Here is an 18,890-nt window from a genome sequence, read left to right on the forward strand (position 1 = left end):
CTTTTCCCTGGTTGCTTCAACCTGCTGCTGATCCACGGTCTGTCCCCAGTCACTTCAGGAACGTGCGGGCGCCTTAGACGGTCGCAAATTTTGGCGCGCCTCCTGAAGGCTCAGTGTCCCTCGCCCGCGCTCGCCACGCTGTCCCCTCCTTCGGCCCCACCCAGGCCCCACCCGCAGCTCGGAGTGCCCCAACCTACTGAAGCTTGCAGTGTCTCAGAAGTCCTTACGGGCTACATTTCATCTCTACCAGAAATGGAGTTGTTGCGCCTGGGACGTTCCCCCTCGGGAGACTCGGGGCCAGAGGCAGTGCCAGACGAGCGGGGAGATGGGGAGATGGAGAGCGCACGGGAAGCGGCGGGTCCCGGCCCGGGTACCCGGTTGAGAGGCGGGGCCGGCGGCAGAGGGGAACCCCGCCCCGGACCCGCCCCTCATAGCCCCGCCCCCAAGCTCTAGAGTTTCGGCCTCCAGCTCCCACCCGGCACTGAGTCCCGGGACCCCGGGAGAGCTGGCGGTGGGTGGTTGTGTTTCTTCTGCCCGCACGGGGCATCACTTGAGCGCTACGGAAAGCCCAGAGCTGTCGCGCAGCGGGGATTTCCTCTTCTCCTGGCACCCGCAGACGCCCCTGCAAGACGTGGCCGGAGCCAGGGCACCCTCCCCGTTGAGCCCCACAGTCTTACGCTGCGGCGCTCGTTCCACCTCCGCGCCTCCTTCGCGGGGCAGGCCCGGGGAGAAAGAACCGGCGCCCGAGTCTTGGGCACTGCGCCCGGCGCGAGGTGCGGGATGGAGAGCAAGGCGCTGCTGGCCATCGCTCTGTGGCTCTGCGTGGAGACCAGGGCTGCCTCTGTGGGTAAGGAGCCCACTCCCTAGAAGGAAGGCGGAGAGGTCGGGTGCGGGCGGAGAGAAGGGAGGATGCGGAGAGGTCCTGGAGGCCGGATCTAACTGGGAATCAGAGAACTGGAAAGATGAAAAGTGACTTGACACTTTGTGTTTTTTCATTTACCAATGAGGAAACAGGCTCTTTGATTGGCCCAAGATTATCCAGAGAGTTGGTGGTCTCCCGAGCCCAGTTCCTTTTCCACGACTCTGGTCTCCGATCAGGGCCTCTGCTGGAGCTAGTCCTGCGGAGCCGACACCCCCTCGGGCTCTCTGGGAGGCGGGGGTGGGAAGGCAGGCGCCCGGGGCTGGCAGACAGGAGGTGTCCCCGCAGGCGGGAACGGGCAGGCGGTGGAACTTTGTCCGGCTGGGCGCACCATCCTTGCCCGGGCGCGGGCAAGGAAGCCTTGCAGGGAGCGCAAGCAGGTTCGCTCGGATCGCATGCATCGTGCACTCAGCTCCGCCTCTGCAGGAGTCGAGCGGACCCCGGTGTGCTTTCCCTTCTGGCTGGAACCCACAAACACACCCAGTGTATGAGGTGCAGTTCAGGGAGGGAAACTTTTTTTCCTTCCTTGGTGCAGGATGTTGCTCTCCTTGCAGAGAGAAGGTGAAATTAGGCTCTGAGCCGGGGTTGTGACAGCTTCCCAAAATGTCTAAAAGTAACAGTCGCCTTTCTTACGTAAAACAATAACATCTTTCAAAGCTTTGGTCCTTGGGACAGGCGCATGGTCAGAAGTTCACGTTCTGAAAACTTATCTGCGGGACTCGGTAGCTAGATTTAGCGCCTCTTGGCACTTTCCTCACCACCTAAAATTGCAGTCTCCTTTAGGATTAGGAACACACATGCTCTTGAAGCAATACCTGTCTTTCTCTTTTCGCTTTACCACCCCCACGCCCCCTTCTCGTATCTCTTTTCTGTAGTCACAGTTCGCTGATTTCCAGATTTCCTCTCTTTGGAGGGTGAGAAAGGGGAAAGGGTGGAGGGGAAAAAAAAGTCAAATAATTCAGGGAAAAATTCCTTATATTGAAATAAAAGAATCGCATGTCTTAAAAAAAAAAAGACACTCGTATACAGTAACAAGATCATCTGTCTATAGTTATTAAATTTTCTTAATAATGACTTGGTTCATCAGGACCAGCTCCACCATGGACACTCATTTGTCCCTGACAAGACCTCTCTCTCCCCCTTTATGGTCTGGAACATGTAGTTGTTCTGTATCCCACAAAGAAGTGAGTTGCTTCTAAGCCTGGGGTGTTTCATAGCGCAGCAGTAGTAACTGTAATCGGGTTGTCCTGAATATAATGATGAGGTTGCCCTTTTGGAGTGTGTGACTTGCTTAATTGGATTGGGCTGTAATTGGTGCCATCAAATTCTAGAGACAGAGGCACTGTTGTTTTTCCTTCCTGTCTTTGAGCTGGAAGGGTAATAGCGCACAAATTAATTAATTTTGGTTAAGGGATTTGAACATAGAAGGGCTTTTTATTGAGTAGCAGCATATGAACTTCTTATAGTTATTTCTTTAGAATTTTCTGAAGAGCAGAACTTAAACTTTCCAATGAAAATGAATGAAGCTTAATGGAGCAAAACAAACTTGAATGTTGGTCCACATACATAAATTTGAAGTTATCATTATTGATATAGCCTTGTTGAAAAGATTTTTGTTGTATACATGTCTCTAGAATAGTATGGTATTGTCTTAGCTTCCTATAAATGGAGAACATACCTTTAATTTTTTTTAACAGAAGAAAGTGTGTCTAGAGTGTGAGATAATCTGTGACAGTAATGTATGAGAGATCTTCAAGAACCACTTATTTTGGTGATAGGATGAACATGGTTTGTTTAGAGCTTCGCCTTTACTACCATTTTTTTTTTCCTTACATAAATGTTCCCAAATGGTGGGTTCGTTCTCGTTTGGATCATTGTACACATTGTATTAAGTACTGTTTTCAACGTGTTTCTCAACCTAGTGTTTCCCAGCCAAGTTTGATACTTGTACTCATCCAAATGAGTTGTTTTCATTTTCCTTTTCTTAAAGTGAGACTCCATTGTTTGAAGGCTTTCTATTGCTTTTAAACACTTTGGTTTACTGTTTGTCTACTTTAGGGGCAGTTATTTCCTTCCATACTGAAAAGTGCTATGCTAATTAACTGAACATGGTAAGCCAGATCAATAGCTGTCCAAGAGTGTCCCATAGACCACTGTGTGACTGAGTCATCTGAAATGCTTGTTAAAATGCAGGTTTGTAGGGCTAGGGATGTCTTACACGTCCTAAAGTTTAAGAATTACTACCCCAACACAAGTCAGTACCAATACCAATTAGTTTCTGAGATTTATTGATATAACTTAATTTCTAGGGTTTTTTTTTTAAACCATGATATTGATCAACAAATCTACAGTTGTGTCAGCAACCTGTTTTGCACATCTGGGTGAATGTGTAGAAATATGTGTAATCAGTTGTTCATTTTGCCTGCAGCTGTTCATATTGAGGTCCACAGATTCAATGTACTGGATATTTGCACTGGGTATTTGCTCGCTCTCTTTACTCATACTTTTTCATATTTGCTAATACCGTCTTATTTACCCAACAATATCAGTGCCACTTAGGCCTCGAGAGTCAGTGGTTCTTTTTCTAAAAAAATTTATTTACTTATTTTTAAAATTCTAGTATAATTAACATGCAGTGTCACATAAGTTTCAGGTCCACAATATAGTGATTCATCAGTTCTATACATTACTCAGTGCTCACTCGATAAGTGTCCTCTTAATCCCCATCACCTGTATCACCCATCCCCCCACCCACCTCCGCTCTGGTAACCATCAGTTTGTTCTCTATATTTAAGAGTCTGTTTTTTTATTTGTTTGTTTTGTTTCTTAAGTTCCACAAGTGAGTGAAATCTTTGGTATTTGTCTTTCTCTGACTGACTGACTTTGTTTAGAATAATACTCTCTAGCTCCATTCCCGTAGTTGCAAAATGGCTAGGTTTCATTCTTTTTTATGGCTGAGTAATACCCCATGGCGTCTGCGTCTTCTTTATCCACTCATCTATTGATGGACACGGGGTTGCTTCCATATCTTGGCTAATGTAAATAATGCTGCAGTAAACACAGGGGTGCATGTATCTTTTTGAATTAGTGTTTTCATTTTCTTAGGGTAGAGAGTCATTTGTTCTTAGTTGATGTGAGTTAAGGATCGTACTAAGCTTGGGTGCTTACCCAGCACCCATCACTTTTTAAGGTGATGTTTTGGAGATCTGGGTGTTAGTTAAGGCCCTCGCATGGTGGACAGTTTTTCTATCTTTGATAGTTTTTCATTACTTACGAGCTCTTCACATTTAGTTCACATAGAACTCTGTTTTCTTGCTGTGGAGGGACCCATGGTGAGGAATCTGTCCTGTGGTATTTTTAGGTAAAGACAACTTTCTTGTACTGTAAGCTTGGTATCAGGAAGACCTCAGAGCTTTGGTTAATAAGTTGAGAGTCCCCAGTTGTAATTTGTTAGCATTACATTTTTTGGTTCCATTCTCTAAGGAAAAGGGTATTAATAGGAGTATTATATGGACACTGGCAAATATTTTTTTCCCTCAATTCCTCTTACCTAGTTTTAATGTACAGTACTCCAACTTTGGCAGTTCAGTTACCAAAGGAAGTGCACTAGAAAATTGACAAAGGAAAATGAGACAATGTCATGGGCACTGCTTCCCCCAACAGGGAACATAGATGAACTGTATAGAAATCTCTCTTGGTAGTATTCATTAATCAGCAATTTAGTCCAATGTGTGCATCCTATGCTTTGTAAGAAATGTCAGTGGGTCCTTTCCCAAGGGAGTGAGATCATCACATGAAGGTTCATTTGGTTTCAATGTCCTATATCCTTTTGTAAGACCTTGAAGTTGGCAATGCAGGAAAACAGGAACTCCACCCTAGCTCCATGAATTGCAGAACTTTTGTGTTGGTTTATGACCATCTGCCCATTCTTCCTGTTATGACACAGTTTGTGAACTTTTACTGGGAATGGTGAAAAGTAAATTCACGGTTTTACACAATGAATTGCTGAAGAGGCCTTTTAAAGTATAGAGTGTGCATTGTTTATGGAAGGTGTTTCCTAGTGGGTCTGACTCAGTGGCAACTATATTCATTTATTTAATTTGTTTCTAGGTTTGCCTAGTGTTTCCCTTGATCCACCCAGACTCAGCATACAAAAAGACATACTTACAATTACGGCTAATACAACTCTTCAGATTACTTGCAGGTAAGGATTCATTTTAGATTCAGATTTCCTGTGTTAAGTAACTCATCGTTTATTGAGGGAAAAATAATTTCCATAAGCAGAATTGTAATGGAGTTGTAGTAATTGTAAGTAGTGAGGTTTCTAATAAATGATTTAATAATGAAAAAGTGAGAAAGCTCTTCTCCAAAAATTTTGTAGGATTTTGCTGGAAGTTTTTTCCTGCTACTCCCTGCCAACACACACACACACGCACACACACACACACACGCGCGCGCACACACACACGCACACAGCATAGCACCTGGCACATAGTATATAGTAGACATTCAATGAATATTGAATAAATAAGTGAAATGAAGGACTTACCCTTTTACCCTTAAGGGATGGAGTTGAAGGAATTTGAGGCCATATTTAGTATATTCAGAATGGCTCTTGGACATTTGTTTAGCCCTTGCCAGGAATTTTATTTTATGATAAAATTATGACTGTAGTAGCAATTTAATATTCAGCCATTAATATTACTGAGTTCATGTTCTGCACAGGTAATGGACTTTATGCTTTGGCTTGGTGTTCTGGAATGCCTCCCTTCTCATTTGCTAGCAAGAAGTCATGCTATTGATTTTTTGCTAACTGGGGAAGCAGGGTTCTTTGAAAGGATGAAGAAGCATTTAGATTTTGTCTCATAGCCCTGACCCCAAAAGGAAAGAGAAGACCTTGGGGTTTAATGCAGTGACCTGGAGGCTTCTCAGGAACCCTTCAGTGTGTTTTTGGCAGAAATGTGGAGGGATGGGTGAAGGTGATGTTGTCCTCTGAGAAGAGAGCTAGGGGTCCACAGAGAACCTTGGGCAACTTACTGCCATTGCTTATGCTAATGAACACCAGTGTTCAACACGACACAGATCTATTTTAGACTGCAGACTGTGAAGGATACTCTCGTCCCCTTATCAAGGGTAGGTAACTAATACCCAGCCCTTGGGAGAAGACATAGTAACCATGCTGTTTCTCTAGCTGTGCTATCTGAAGACACATTTCTTAGTGGATTTTCCTCTTACCCATCCTCAATAACAGAGGCTATTTAAAATCCCCAAAGATTCTATACTCCCTTTTAAAACTCGTTCAAAAGAATTTCTTATGTCCTGAAAAAGCTATGGGGTGCATTAAAGTAATTTCACTAATGTAGCTGCAACTTTGTGGAAATTTCAGATTCTTTGAAAGAAGAATCAGTGTTGTTACATTATTTTTGATGTGGACTATCTTTCTTAGGGCTTTGCAGGGAAATGCTGCAACGAAAGTAATCTTTGAATGCAGTCTGTATAAGGTCTCATGAGGCTCTTAGACAGTTGCACCCTCTGCCTTCGGAACCTCACTCCTTATTGTCCTGCCTGCACACTGTTACCTGACTACTCCGGCTTCCTTGCCATTCCCCTGATACTCCAGATACTCCTGCCCCAAGGCCTTTACATTTTCTGTTCCCTCTGCCTGGAACACTATTCCTCCGTGTATTCATATGGCTTCATCAAGCCCCCTCCCTCCAGAACTCTTTACTCTTTGTATATTCTATATTTTCTCCATAGTACTTATCACCACCTTACATTTTACTTACACCATATTATTTTACTTACTTGAAAAAAAATCAGCTTTATTGAGGTTGACTTACTATTTTGTTGCCTGTTTCCTCTAATTAGACTGTAGTTCCATAAAGGCATTGATTTTTGTCTGATTTGTTCACTGCTGTATCCCCAGACTTTAACATTTGGCACATAGCACCTGCTTAAGAAATATTTGTTGAGTAAATGAGTTAGTTAATAGAAAACTCAGGAATCCTTGTAGGTGATGTCTGAAGCTGAGTTTATCACTTTTTGTCATTCATCCATCCAGCCTGTCATTGTTGGTAGAAGGCTGTGAATCTGTCTGTTGAGTTTATATAAGTTTGAGAAACAAACCTTCTGTTTTCTTAGAAACAGCCTCATAGTGTGGCATTTCCCATGATTACTTCCCTGGAATTAATTTTTCAGGGGACAGAGGGACTTGGACTGGCTCTGGCCCAACAATCAGAGTGGCTCTGAGAAAAGAGTGGAGGTGGCCGAGTGCAGTGACAGCCTCTTCTGTAAGACTCTTACGATTCCAAAAGTGATTGGAAATGATACTGGAGCCTACAAGTGCTTCTATCGGGACACTGACATGGCCTCGGTCATTTATGTCTACGTTCAAGGTGAGTAGTTACATGGAATTCATTTCCTAAGCTGATTTACCAGCGATAAAACAGGATAGGCGCAGAGAAGAATCGAGTACAATGCGGTACGACAAAAGGCTCGTTCCAAAGGCTGTTTGCCAACAGGAATACACAAAATTATTCTCTCTTAAGGCTCCCTCTGAGAATAAGACTCATTGATTTGTTCTGAAACTTGGCCCTGTTACCTCTCTTTTGCCCAGTTAGTGTGGTTCTGATCTTGGTTTCTAAGGGAAATCTGTGTTCACAACTGGCCGTGGGGATTTGTAAAAAGCCTTCTGATGTTTGAGAAAAAGAACCTGAAATCCTTGAAAAGGAGGATTCAGGGGTGCGTTATGATGAAGTTTCTGTGGGGAGATAGGTTATCTATAACAGGGTAGAAGATTTTCTCAAGAATGCGCAGGGAAACAGCCAACGGCTCTGGAGCTGTTTTGTACGTGAGAACTTTCCTTTTCTGACTTACACTTTGTGAAAAACAATTTTCATCCTCTTGTGCAAATGAAGATACTATCTCAAAGGGCCTTTTGAGGACAGTGTTTCTTTCCTTTGCTTGTGTGGTCCAAGATCTTGGATGATACGCCACGTCTTTCCAGAGTTTGCAATTGGATACCACGGAGGTCAGTTTAATATCCATGTAGAATAAAACAAAACGTTGCACATATCTAGGATTTATAATATAAATTAATTTTTCGTTTGTGTTTCAAAAATCTTGTACTACCTTAATTTTCCTGTAGAAACCCGACCTTACCTAAGATAATTATAATTCTGTCATATAATTTTGGGGAATGTTAGTGTTGCATAGTACTTTGCTTGAATATACTAAATATTTTTCATTTCAGTGAAAATGAGCTGTTTAGACATTTTACTTATACATTTGTATATATATTTTTGCATCCCCAAGGATTTGAGGCAGGTGAAGATGGCTTAGACTTTTTTCCAGAAGCATCTTTTATAGAACAAATTTCATTAGCTTTGGGAAACACACTTGCATATCTCCATGTTTCAATAGTGCAATATGGCCAGTACAGTGGGAAAACGGAGACTACATCAAAATAACATATGTCATTCCTGGACTGCACAATATTTGAGAATTTTTTTTTTGCCCAGGGTGAGCACAGTCCAAGATAGAATTCTATGCCCTCCTCCTGCCTCTGCAGAATTTGAAAGAGACAAGGCTCAGATCTTCGAGAATTTCTGGCTCCTTTTGATCTGGCAGTCTTGGGAGATCAGGCTTTCTCAGAAGATTGCAAGGATTTCCTGCTTTTAGCCTGTCTGGAAATACTACAAGATGAACCTCTCCCATAATATCTCGTTATTTCCTTCTCCCCAAGTCAGGAAACCTGGAGACATGTGAAAATTCATTTCATGAGTTACAGTAAATATTTTATTTTGAGAGGACGGGTGGTTGTTTGGGTTTCTTTTGTTTATTTCCTTTTTTTGGAATCCTGAAATAGAATTGATTTACTAAATAGCTTTAGTCTTACGTAAGGGGTTAACTTAGCTTCCAAAGACTTCTTCTGTAAGCAAGCTTGGTAATATTTCATAGTACGTGGATGAGAGGTAGGTAATATTCAGAAGTAGCAATCCCTGACACTGTTTACTTGTGCACTGCCTGTCTTTGGGGGTACCATTAAATTCTGCTTCCTGTCTAAGTCTAATGTTCTAGGAGGTGAGCTGTCCAAGGTTTTGGTCATGAAGTTTAACAATGAGAAAGAAAGCACTGAAGTATTCCCCATGGACAGCCCTTTAATGTCCCCTCTGGTCCCTACCTTACTTCCTTAGTCTTCTGACCCCGTTCCCTCCAGCAATGGATGAAGCCAGGAAGTGGGTCTTGGCCTCACAAGATAATGGCTATGGCATGTGGTGGGCTGGATTGGCTGCCTTTCTGTGCTTTCCAGCTGGGAAGGAAATCAAACTTCTGCTGTTGCAGGGAATTAGCTGCCTTTCTCCCCTTGGTTTAATTAACTCTTTCTTTACGTGGACCAGCCGTCCTGAAGAGCTCTGGAAATGCTTGATCAGGTGTGTTGGCCATAGCGGTCTGAACCATTATCTCTGTGAGTTCAAGTATTACTTCGTACTACAGCAACTCTATCTTGGTGTATTCACATTGTAGGAAAAATGCTCAAATGACATTAAAATCTCTTTTATTTTCTTTTCACTTTTTCCCATGACTGCTTTTTGAGTTTTTGTCATTGAAGATATTAATGATTGCTGAATTTTTACTGAATTCAATAACCACTGAACATTATTTTATAAAGAATCTCATATCTAGTGTCCACAATCTTAAAATACCCACATGAATTTTTCTCTTGAATAATTGAATCCAAAAGTTGTTAGTTATTTTTCTGTTTATTTTAAAGATCCTTTGGAATCCATTAGTTTATTCTCATGGCCCCTGGACATTATTTGCCTGAAGAGAGAATATGCTTTTTTTAGCATCAATAAAATTCAGTAGGTAAAGTACAGATTGAACTTTAAAATTAATTTAAAATTAAAAAATTACTTTAAAATGTATGTGCTTGAAAAATATTTAGTGTATATGAAGAATGTATATGTGTATATGAAAGTATATATGAAAAATGAAGTATGCTCCTTCATTTTGAAAAAAATTATAATGATCCATCTGTTTAAATGTGGAACCTATAAAATATACTCTACTCGTTGATGATCCTAGTAAAAGGAGTCAGTTTCATTCTAGGGGTTTCTTTCAGATTTTTCATACACACACACACACACACACACACACACACACACACACACCCTTTCTCCAGCATATCTTTGGAGCCAGATATCTACCAGCGGACCAACCTGTGGATTCCTTTGTCTGGTGTGAAATGTCAGTTCTCAATCATTTACTTCTCTGGTTAGAGTTTATGAACAGGAAGCAAGATCAACTTCTCTAGTAAATGCTATTAACTAAGGGAATTAAATTTTCTTCTAGATTACAGATCTCCATTTATTGCTTCTGTTAGCAACCAACATGGAGTTGTGTACGTCACTGAGAACAAAAACAAAACTGTGGTGATTCCATGTCTTGGGTCCATTTCCAACCTCAATGTGTCACTTTGTGCAGTAAGTTACATCTTCTCCAATCATCTGTCATGTTTTCATAATGTTAAGATGGGTAGCCTGTATATAATATATCATCAACCACGTGTTTTAAAGATCATTTGGGAAGGGTCGAAATGACAATAAATAAAACCAATTTATATTCTTTAGTGATGAGTTCTTTAGTGATGATTTTACATGGTTTTCACTTTGGGATAGCACTTTATTTAATATTTGATATTTCTTTTTCTACCCAGAGGTATCCAGAAAAGAGGTTTGTTCCTGATGGTCACAGAATTTCCTGGGACAGTAAGAAAGGCTTTACTATCCCCAGCTACATGATCAGCTATGCTGGCATGGTCTTCTGTGAAGCAAAAATTAATGATGAAAGTTACCAGTCTATTATGTACATAGTGGTGGTTGTAGGTAAGTGGACAGTTTCTTTCCATATCGTTAATATCAGACATTACAGGTTGGTTTCCTATATTAAGATCCTGGAGGTTAAGGTATAGGGGGAAGGACAAAGGATAATGAAAAATATATTAATTCAAGATCTGGTGTGGGGAAATTTATTACATCTGCTCTTCTCTACCAAATAAACCTATGTGCAATTGAGTTTTTCTCTTTTTCTTGCCAAGACCAAGGATGGAAAGGAGTGTTATTACCAGAGCATGTTTTATGGAAAATTCAGTGTTCAGAGCATTGCTTGGCATCAGTTCTTTTAATTATACCTATTTTATGGAAAGTTCAGTAATTTACTAAGGTTGGCTTCATTGGCTATTGACTACTCAAATTTACTGCTTTTCTGTCCACTGGGCTACATCTTCGAGATTCCTTCAGGTTTGTCTTCTAAGTCTCCGTAGGCCATTTTGCTGGGAGTTACCAAGTATTGGTGAGGCCCTCAGGAAAAAACGATAATGGCACATTTTGAAGTTGCATCATTTTTGAAAAAAATCCATGCTAAGTTATAGATTTGTTTTCTCTCTCTTTCTCTATGTTTTCAATTTACTTGCTCCAGGGTACAAGATTTATGATGTGGTACTCAGCCCCCATCACAGAGTTGAGCTGTCTGTTGGAGAGAGGCTTGTCTTAAATTGTACAGTGAGGACTGAACTAAATGTGGGGATTGACTTCAACTGGGAATACCCTTCTTTGAAGGTAACACTAACAATTCAAAGCCAGACCTCTCGATACTTTGATAATAAGCCCCAACAGAGTTGACTTGAGAGATAGGGACCTCTCTGGCCAGATAAAATGTAAGGGCCTTAACTCTCTCTCTCTCTCTCTCTCTCTCTCTCTCTCTCTCTCTCTCACACACACACACACACAAACACACACACACTTTAAAAGAATTGCAGAACGTATAGCATCCATGGAAAACAGATGTAATGCCAAGAACTTGGTCCCACTTTGTTACTATCAGGCTGAGAAGGTTAGTTTTCTCTAGGTGATTACATCTTTTCGGGTTGCATTATTTCTCTGTGCTCCAAAGTCTTTGTTCTGTTTTCCCTTTAAGGGAATTTGTCTTTAAGAGGTGGCATGAGACATACTTCTCCTTAAACAGTGGTCATATTTGCTGTGTTTCTGCTGTCCATATCCATCTCATTCCTGCTATATGAGGCTTTCAAAATCTTAACTCAGTTGGTTCCATTTATTTCTCCTGAAACCAAATATATTGGTTGTCTAGATGATATTAAATATTCTGAAGTCCCTATTGTTAGCATGAATAGTGTTCTCCAGGGGTGAAGACTTGATCTTGTGGGTATCTAGAAGCTACCAGGTGATGGTATGCTGGACTTTGAAAGTTCAGTGAACTCTTTTTCAGCATCAACATAAAAAACTTGTTAACCGGGACCTAAAAACCCAGTCTGGGAGTGAGATGAAGAAATTTTTGAGCACCTTGACCATAGATGGTGTAACCCGGAGTGACCAAGGCTGGTACACCTGTGCAGCTTCCAGTGGGCTGATGACCAAGAGGAACAGCACATTTGTCAGGGTCCATGGTAAGCTAAGATCTTTGGAGTAATGCCGTGCCTTGAGAAGTGAGATAATTTAAATAAATATAGGTCAGCCAGTGATTCCTATTGTGTTCATTCAGAAGACATTTCTGAGCTCCTGCTAGGGAGGCCATATGACCTAGAGGTCAAGAGCACAGCTTGAGTTCAAATCCCAACTTTAATAATGAGACGAGCTAATATGGTAAGCGCTCACTAAATTTTACTTGTTGTGGTTGTTGTTGATGCTATTATTAGTAGTAGAATAAGCAGAGTATTATTATCTAAGGTAGTTTTTAAATTTTCATTTTATTGCAAGGCTGAGAGGCCTGTGTGCATAAGCATGGGCTTTGTAATTGGGGAGGCCTGGATTCCATTACTCTCTGTGGGGCTTTGAACAAATAACCTACTTTCTTATTTATTCTCTTTTGCTTATAATGATGTCACATAATAACACATAAATGTCTCAGTTTAGGTGATAATTCATATGGCACCCAACTTATAGGCCTTGGTAATGATTTTGGGTTTTATAATATGGGAGTTCATAGAAGGGTTTTTGCAGAGAGAGACATGATCCAGTTTATGTTTTTGTAGGATTACTGTGTATTTTTTTGAGAAAACTTTAGGGAAGTAAGGGTGAAAGTAGAGGGACCAATGGGGGGCTAGTTGCAGTTATCCGGGTGAGAGATGGTGAGTGGCTTGGGGAAATGATCTGATTCTGGATATATTTTTGAAGATAAGCCAGCAGGATCTGCTTTTTGACTCAGTGGCTCTGGGGGGTAAGAGAAAAAGAATGGAAGATGATTTGAATTTTTAGTGTGAGCAAGTGAGTGAATGGTAGTTTTATTTACTGAGTTAGGGAAGACTGACAGGGAAGTAAGATTTGGGGAAACAGTGTTGGGTATGTTTATTTGGACATGCCCACTAAACATCCAAGGGGAGATATTTAATATATAAACATGGAATCCAGAGAAGTCAGGGGAGGAGATACAAATTTAGGAGGAATGTGAATGGCACTTTATGGCTGAGCCTGGAGGAAGGTGTAGGTAAAGAGAAGTGGTCTGAGGACTGAGTCCTGGGGCATATGGCGGGTAGGTATAGGGTGCCATGGGAGCAGAGAAGGAGCACCCTAAGGTCCCTGGAGGACTTGGAGAAAGCTTCACAGAGGAGCAAACGTTTGAATTGAGACTTGAGCAGTCGGTAGGCTTGCAGTGTGCACCTGGAGAGAGAGAAAAGCAAATGCAGAGGCCAGTTGTGTGGGAGAAGCTGGACCGTGACCAAGGAAAGGAAGCGTGGGGAAATCCCTGCACTGGGGCAACACAGACTGCCCAGATCTTTGACTCCTCACTTGAAATGAAAAACTAAACCAAATGACCATTTATAAGAAGGTGACATTTATGAGAATAATTATTTTTATTTTCTTCCAGAAAAACCTTTTGTTGCTTTTGATAGTGGCATGGAATCTTTGGTGGAAGTCACAGTGGGGAGCCGTGTTGAAGTCCCTGTGAAGTACCTGGCTTACCCTACCCCCGAAATAAAATGGTCAGTATTGCAAATAAGTGCAAAGTGGTGTTCTACCTGGAAGCAAACCCTTCAGTTATACTAATTCCTGGGATTTCCCCCCCAAGGTATAAAAATGGAAGACCCATTGAATCCAATCACACAATAAAAGGGGAGAAGGAACTGATTATTATGGAAGTGAGTGAAAAAGATACAGGAAATTATACTGTCATCCTCACCAACCCCGTTTCAAAGGAGAAACAGAGCCACGTGGTATCTCTGCTTGTGAATGGTGAGTTCATTTAGTTTTCCTTCTCTGCCCAAAATTGATTATAAAGAGTGCAATTGTATCTTCTTAAACAGCCAGGCCACTGTTCCTTTTTCACCTGTTGCTTCACTCACATCATGAACGGGCTCCTATTTATAAAAGTGATCCAGAGCTGTAGAGTGGAAACGAGGTGTAGGGCAGTGCGCTCTGAGCATGTTGGCGTAAGACGCCATGTAAATGGACGTATTGACGTAGATGATGCACTTGCTGGCTACATGCTGTGAAATAGGAATGCCTGTTCCTACAGGGACAGTTGCTGTACTACTTTTCCTCTTTTCTCATGAAATTACATACCTGGCATGCAAACGTGTAAGTCTTTTTGAATTTTGTGGGAGGCTGCTAGTTTGATGCACAGGCAGGTTCCAACTCAGAAGACTTGCAGGTTGACACTGTTGGCTTGTTGGAACTTAAATTTTTTTTTTTTTTTAGACAGGAGTCTAAGATCTGACTCTGAGGCTATAAAGGGCAAATACTAAGTTTTTGATTTAAGGATGATCTGAACGTTGTTTTTCCAAACTGCAAGTGTTCTGGGTGGGGAATAAAATGGTATTGTGGTCAATCAAGTAAGTGTAGATGTTAAGTCGTTGTACAACAGGTGTCTTTATAGCAGGACTTATCAGGATCTTCATTTGACATGTTCACATATATTGCCATTCTCCAGGGGAAGAGACATAGAGTATGGAGGGTTTGACAGTTATTTGACCAGAACATTCCCCTCCCACCCTGGAAATCTATTAATCTCTTGTCCCAAACACAGTTTAGGAAATGCTTTTCTGTTGGAATTCTTCGTCCTCCCTGTCACCATGGCATATGAAAGCTTCAGGATCTTCTTTTGCAAATTAAGGTGCTTTCCCATATATCCTGCCACTACTCTCTTATCAGTCTGCTGAGCTTGGCTTCATTTCTTTTCTGGGACATCAGCTTCAGGGAATATTTTAAAGAAACAGGTTCCAGAAATGTCACTCAGAAGCCACTCAGGAGTAGGGCATTGGGGAATGGCAAGAAGCTGGAAAGCTAGTAAGTAGGGTGGGGAGAAGAAAACGAACACAAAATAAAGATGTAAAAATGGACAGTGTCTAATCCATCTCAAGAATTCGTGAAGTCACTAAACATTTGACTCACCCTAGCATTTACCCTACTATATAAAATAAACACAAAAAAGTCAAAATTTGAGAGTATAAGTTAAGGCTCTAAGTTGATAGTGATGGGGGAATCATTTTGCATTAATGACTTTGGAACCAAGAAAAGGAAAGACAGAAAAAAAGGGTGAGAGAGAGGGAGAGGGGGAGGGAAGAAAAGGAAGAGAGGGAGGGAGAGAAGGAGGGAGGAAGGAGGGAAGGAAGTGAAGGGGAGGGAGAGGAAGAGAAGTGGGTGACCTTGGGCAAGTTATTTAACATTTTTTTTCAATTTTCTCATGTGTGATTAAATGAATTAATCTATGCAGAGCACTTAGAACAATGGCTAGCCCGTAATGAACGTATATGCTGTGCTAGTCACAATGATTTTCTTTCTTTCGGATCTTTTGAGATTGGGAGCATGGGAAGAGTTATCCCTATCATGTGGACCGAGAAAAACTGAGGCAGAGGGCAGCCAGACTTGCACACAGTCCTCCACTTAGGAGGATGACGGGTATCACTCTAAGTCACATCTCCCATGTCCAAGTCTAGATGTTCTTTGAAAAAGGAAAGGAGGGCAAAATCATATGCTTATAGAAACATAGGCACTTTCTGTTCCTCAAAGTGGACCGATGATTAAAACGTGGCTCTTCCCATCTCCAGTCCCACCCCAGATTGGTGAGAAATCCCTGATCTCTCTGGTGGATTCCTACCAGTACGGCACCACACAAACGCTGACGTGCACGGTCTACTCCGTCCCCCCACCGCATCACATTCGCTGGTATTGGCAGCTGGAGGAGTGCGCCTACAAGCCCACGTGAGTAGCCCACGTCCTCATTTGCCTGCTGTTGGGCGTTTCTTACAGCCACACTGTGGTATGACTCCATTCCATCCCAAGAAGGCCATTCCTAGAGAAAGTTATGCCCCACGTGGTACTTTCGCTATCCTTCCATCTTTCTCCATGTCTTAACGTTTTAGGACATGTCTTTCCTTGGGGTGTCCCACCTTGAGATGAGCTAGCTCCCTCTTCCCAGCTTAGCCCTGGTGGGCACGCCTCTCCAAATGCAGGCTCTTTGCTCACTTTGCCAGTTGCTAATCTTTGGTGTTTCTCCTTATGCCAATCAACTGGTGAATACCACCCTCTCTCCTTCTTATCTGGGAGAAGGTCCATCTCAGAGGAAGAGCTGATGGATATGGGGGAGCCACAGGTCTAGCTGCAGCCTTTGGATTCTCAGGCCTGGCTTATCAGGTTCTCACACAAGTCCAGACATCCTTAGGAAGACAAAACAACAGGCCACCCACTGCCACCCCGAGCAGTTCACTTCCTGTTGTTGTTTTTGAGATGGCCACCACTAGTTTCTTCCTCAGATGCTGACCATTTCCTACACAAAGGCCACAGTCCCAGGGAGATTACTTTAAGAAGCCCAATGACTTCTTAGTTTCCTTGTCTTCCTTTGAACTAAATTAACTTGAATTGTCTTGTCGATTCAATTTATGAATGGAGGTTTGTTCCCAGAATAGCTGTTTCCCTCCTGTATCCTGAATGAATCTACCTAGAACCTCTTCCTTCTTTGCTGAGGCCTATTTTTAATTGGCGCCAAATCGCGTAATGTGGTAGGTAGGGTGCGTTGAAAGTTATTTCTAAGAACATAATAACCAAAGTCTGATTCCTTTCCTTGCTGTGGATTTGAACTAAAGAAAAATAATAAGAGCTGTTATTTCTTCCTTATAGCCAAGCTGTCTTAATGACAAACCCATATACTTGTAAAGAATGGAGAGATGTGGATGACTTCCAGGGGGGAAATAAAATTGAAGTCAACAGAAATCAATTTGCCCTAATTGAAGGAAAAAACAAAGTAAGTTTGAAGTTCTTTAATTTCAAAATCTGTCTCTCTCTCTCTTTTCTGGAAGGATAGAAGGATGGAGTGGAAGCATGGGGTCAATCATATGTGAGGGATATTGGAGATTGATAGTCACATTAATTGTACAATAAAAAACTAATATATTAAGTCAGTTTGAAAACACCAAAGACTTTAGAAGTGCCATCGACTTACTAATATCTTATCAGAGAAAGGTAAAACGTGTATGCTGTTAAATCCATACGTCTGTTGTAAGGTGATTTTGATTTTACAAATACGGAAATGAGAAAATGTGTACTGTGTTAGAGGACTTTATTTCCTTTTTGGTTTCCAGTGCCCATGTTGTGTGATGCATGAGCCACGCCAGCATAGTTGTAATTGCGTAGATTTGAGAGAGGTCAGTGCAGCAGTATGAATGGAGTAGGCAGGTCTCACGGGTTGACTTCTAGTCTGAACGCATGTGCATAAACACAGCCTCCATCGTTTATGGCCCGGGATTTGTGTTTGTTTTCTTTTTTTTCCCCATAGACTGTAAGTACCCTTGTTATCCAAGCGGCAAATGTGTCAGCTTTGTACAAATGTGAAGCCATCAACAAAGTTGGGAGAGGAGAGAGGGTGATCTCCTTCCATGTGACCCGTGAGTACCACTCTCCGTGGGGGGTTGGGTCTGTTGCCAGGTGGGCGCTGAGCGTCTGATACTCTGTGGTCCTTCCATTCCTGAGTGGCGTGGTGTTTCAGGGGAGGGCTTGGGCGGATTCTGCTTCTGCTCATAAATGAAGACTCCTCAGCTAGCGCCTGGGCTCCTGTGAAGTCGGGACAGCTGACCCTCCCATCCCCTCAGGGGAGAGAATGGTGTCACATAGTTTTTACCCACAAGTCCCACGTCATCGTTATGTCCCCACCATCCGAGTCTAGCCCAGAGCTTGGCTTCTTGGGGTTCCTTCGGTGTTGGTGGGCTTGCTGCTGAGCGGATGACAGCAGTGAGTTTTCTGGAGGCAGTTGTAATGTTATCGGGGCAGTTTCCTCCCCCTGCTGCTGAGTCTCTGTGTTCATCTTCTTTCTGTGGATAAGCTCTAGCTGACTGGACTAGGTGGAAGAGCTCAGTCCGGGCTAATGTGTTGTCATAAATACAGCTTTAATGTCATTGAGTGTGGTGTGTCAATGAGGAACTAATTTTTAAAGTTCCATGTTATAGTGATCTGCTTTGAATATGTTTTGGATTTTTTTTTGAATCTCAAAAACTGGGTTTAGAGCTCAAAGTGGAGATAACATATGTGTCTGTGGAATGCATCTTGATAAAATAAGACATTTGGGGCCCAAACCATCTAGTTTGGTTGTCTCCTGGTGTTGCATTGTCTGGGATTGCTAGAGCTTCACTTTTCTTGGTGCTTTATAGCAGTCCGAAGGCAACAAGAAGAGAATAGTGTGCTGCCCAGATTAAATCATCATTTTCTGGGGCGCCTGGGTGGCACAACGGTTAAACGTCTGCCTTCGGCTCAGGGCGTGATCCCGGCATTATGGGATCGAGCCCCACATCGGGCTCCTCTGCCATAAGCCTGCTTCTTCCTCTCCCACTCCCCCTGCTTGTGTTCCCTCTCTCACTGGCTGTCTCTATCTCTGTCAAATAAATAAATAAATAAATAAATAAATAAATAAATAAATAAAATCTTTTAAAAAAAATCATCATTTTCTAACCATGGGTTTTATATTTCAG

The 18,890-nt window shown here is 42.2% G+C and overlaps 1 protein-coding gene across 2 annotated transcripts in view; it reads left to right on the forward strand.

Annotated features, from left to right (window-relative positions):
• Positions 1 to 476: 476 nt before the first annotated feature.
• The window catches only part of KDR (kinase insert domain receptor), a 43,563-nt gene continuing 25,149 nt past the window's right edge, over positions 477 to 18,890 (forward strand). Inside the window, exons 1-12 of one of the 2 annotated variants that reach the window (XM_002919365.4) lie at positions 477 to 847; positions 5,030 to 5,123; positions 7,118 to 7,314; positions 10,274 to 10,404; positions 10,638 to 10,806; positions 11,399 to 11,538; positions 12,206 to 12,383; positions 13,802 to 13,916; positions 14,003 to 14,166; positions 15,981 to 16,134; positions 17,050 to 17,173; positions 17,705 to 17,813. In XM_002919365.4, the coding sequence (XP_002919411.1) occupies positions 781 to 847; positions 5,030 to 5,123; positions 7,118 to 7,314; positions 10,274 to 10,404; positions 10,638 to 10,806; positions 11,399 to 11,538; positions 12,206 to 12,383; positions 13,802 to 13,916; positions 14,003 to 14,166; positions 15,981 to 16,134; positions 17,050 to 17,173; positions 17,705 to 17,813 (1,642 nt within the window). In that variant the 5' untranslated portion in view covers positions 477 to 780. The remainder of the gene's footprint in view (positions 848 to 5,029; positions 5,124 to 7,117; positions 7,315 to 10,273; positions 10,405 to 10,637; positions 10,807 to 11,398; positions 11,539 to 12,205; positions 12,384 to 13,801; positions 13,917 to 14,002; positions 14,167 to 15,980; positions 16,135 to 17,049; positions 17,174 to 17,704; positions 17,814 to 18,890) is intronic. The other variant, XM_019799808.2, reaches the window with a different exon arrangement.

Source organism: Ailuropoda melanoleuca, chromosome 11 (assembly GCF_002007445.2).
Source record: "Ailuropoda melanoleuca isolate Jingjing chromosome 11, ASM200744v2, whole genome shotgun sequence".
In the NCBI taxonomy this organism is placed as follows: domain Eukaryota; kingdom Metazoa; phylum Chordata; class Mammalia; order Carnivora; family Ursidae; genus Ailuropoda; species Ailuropoda melanoleuca.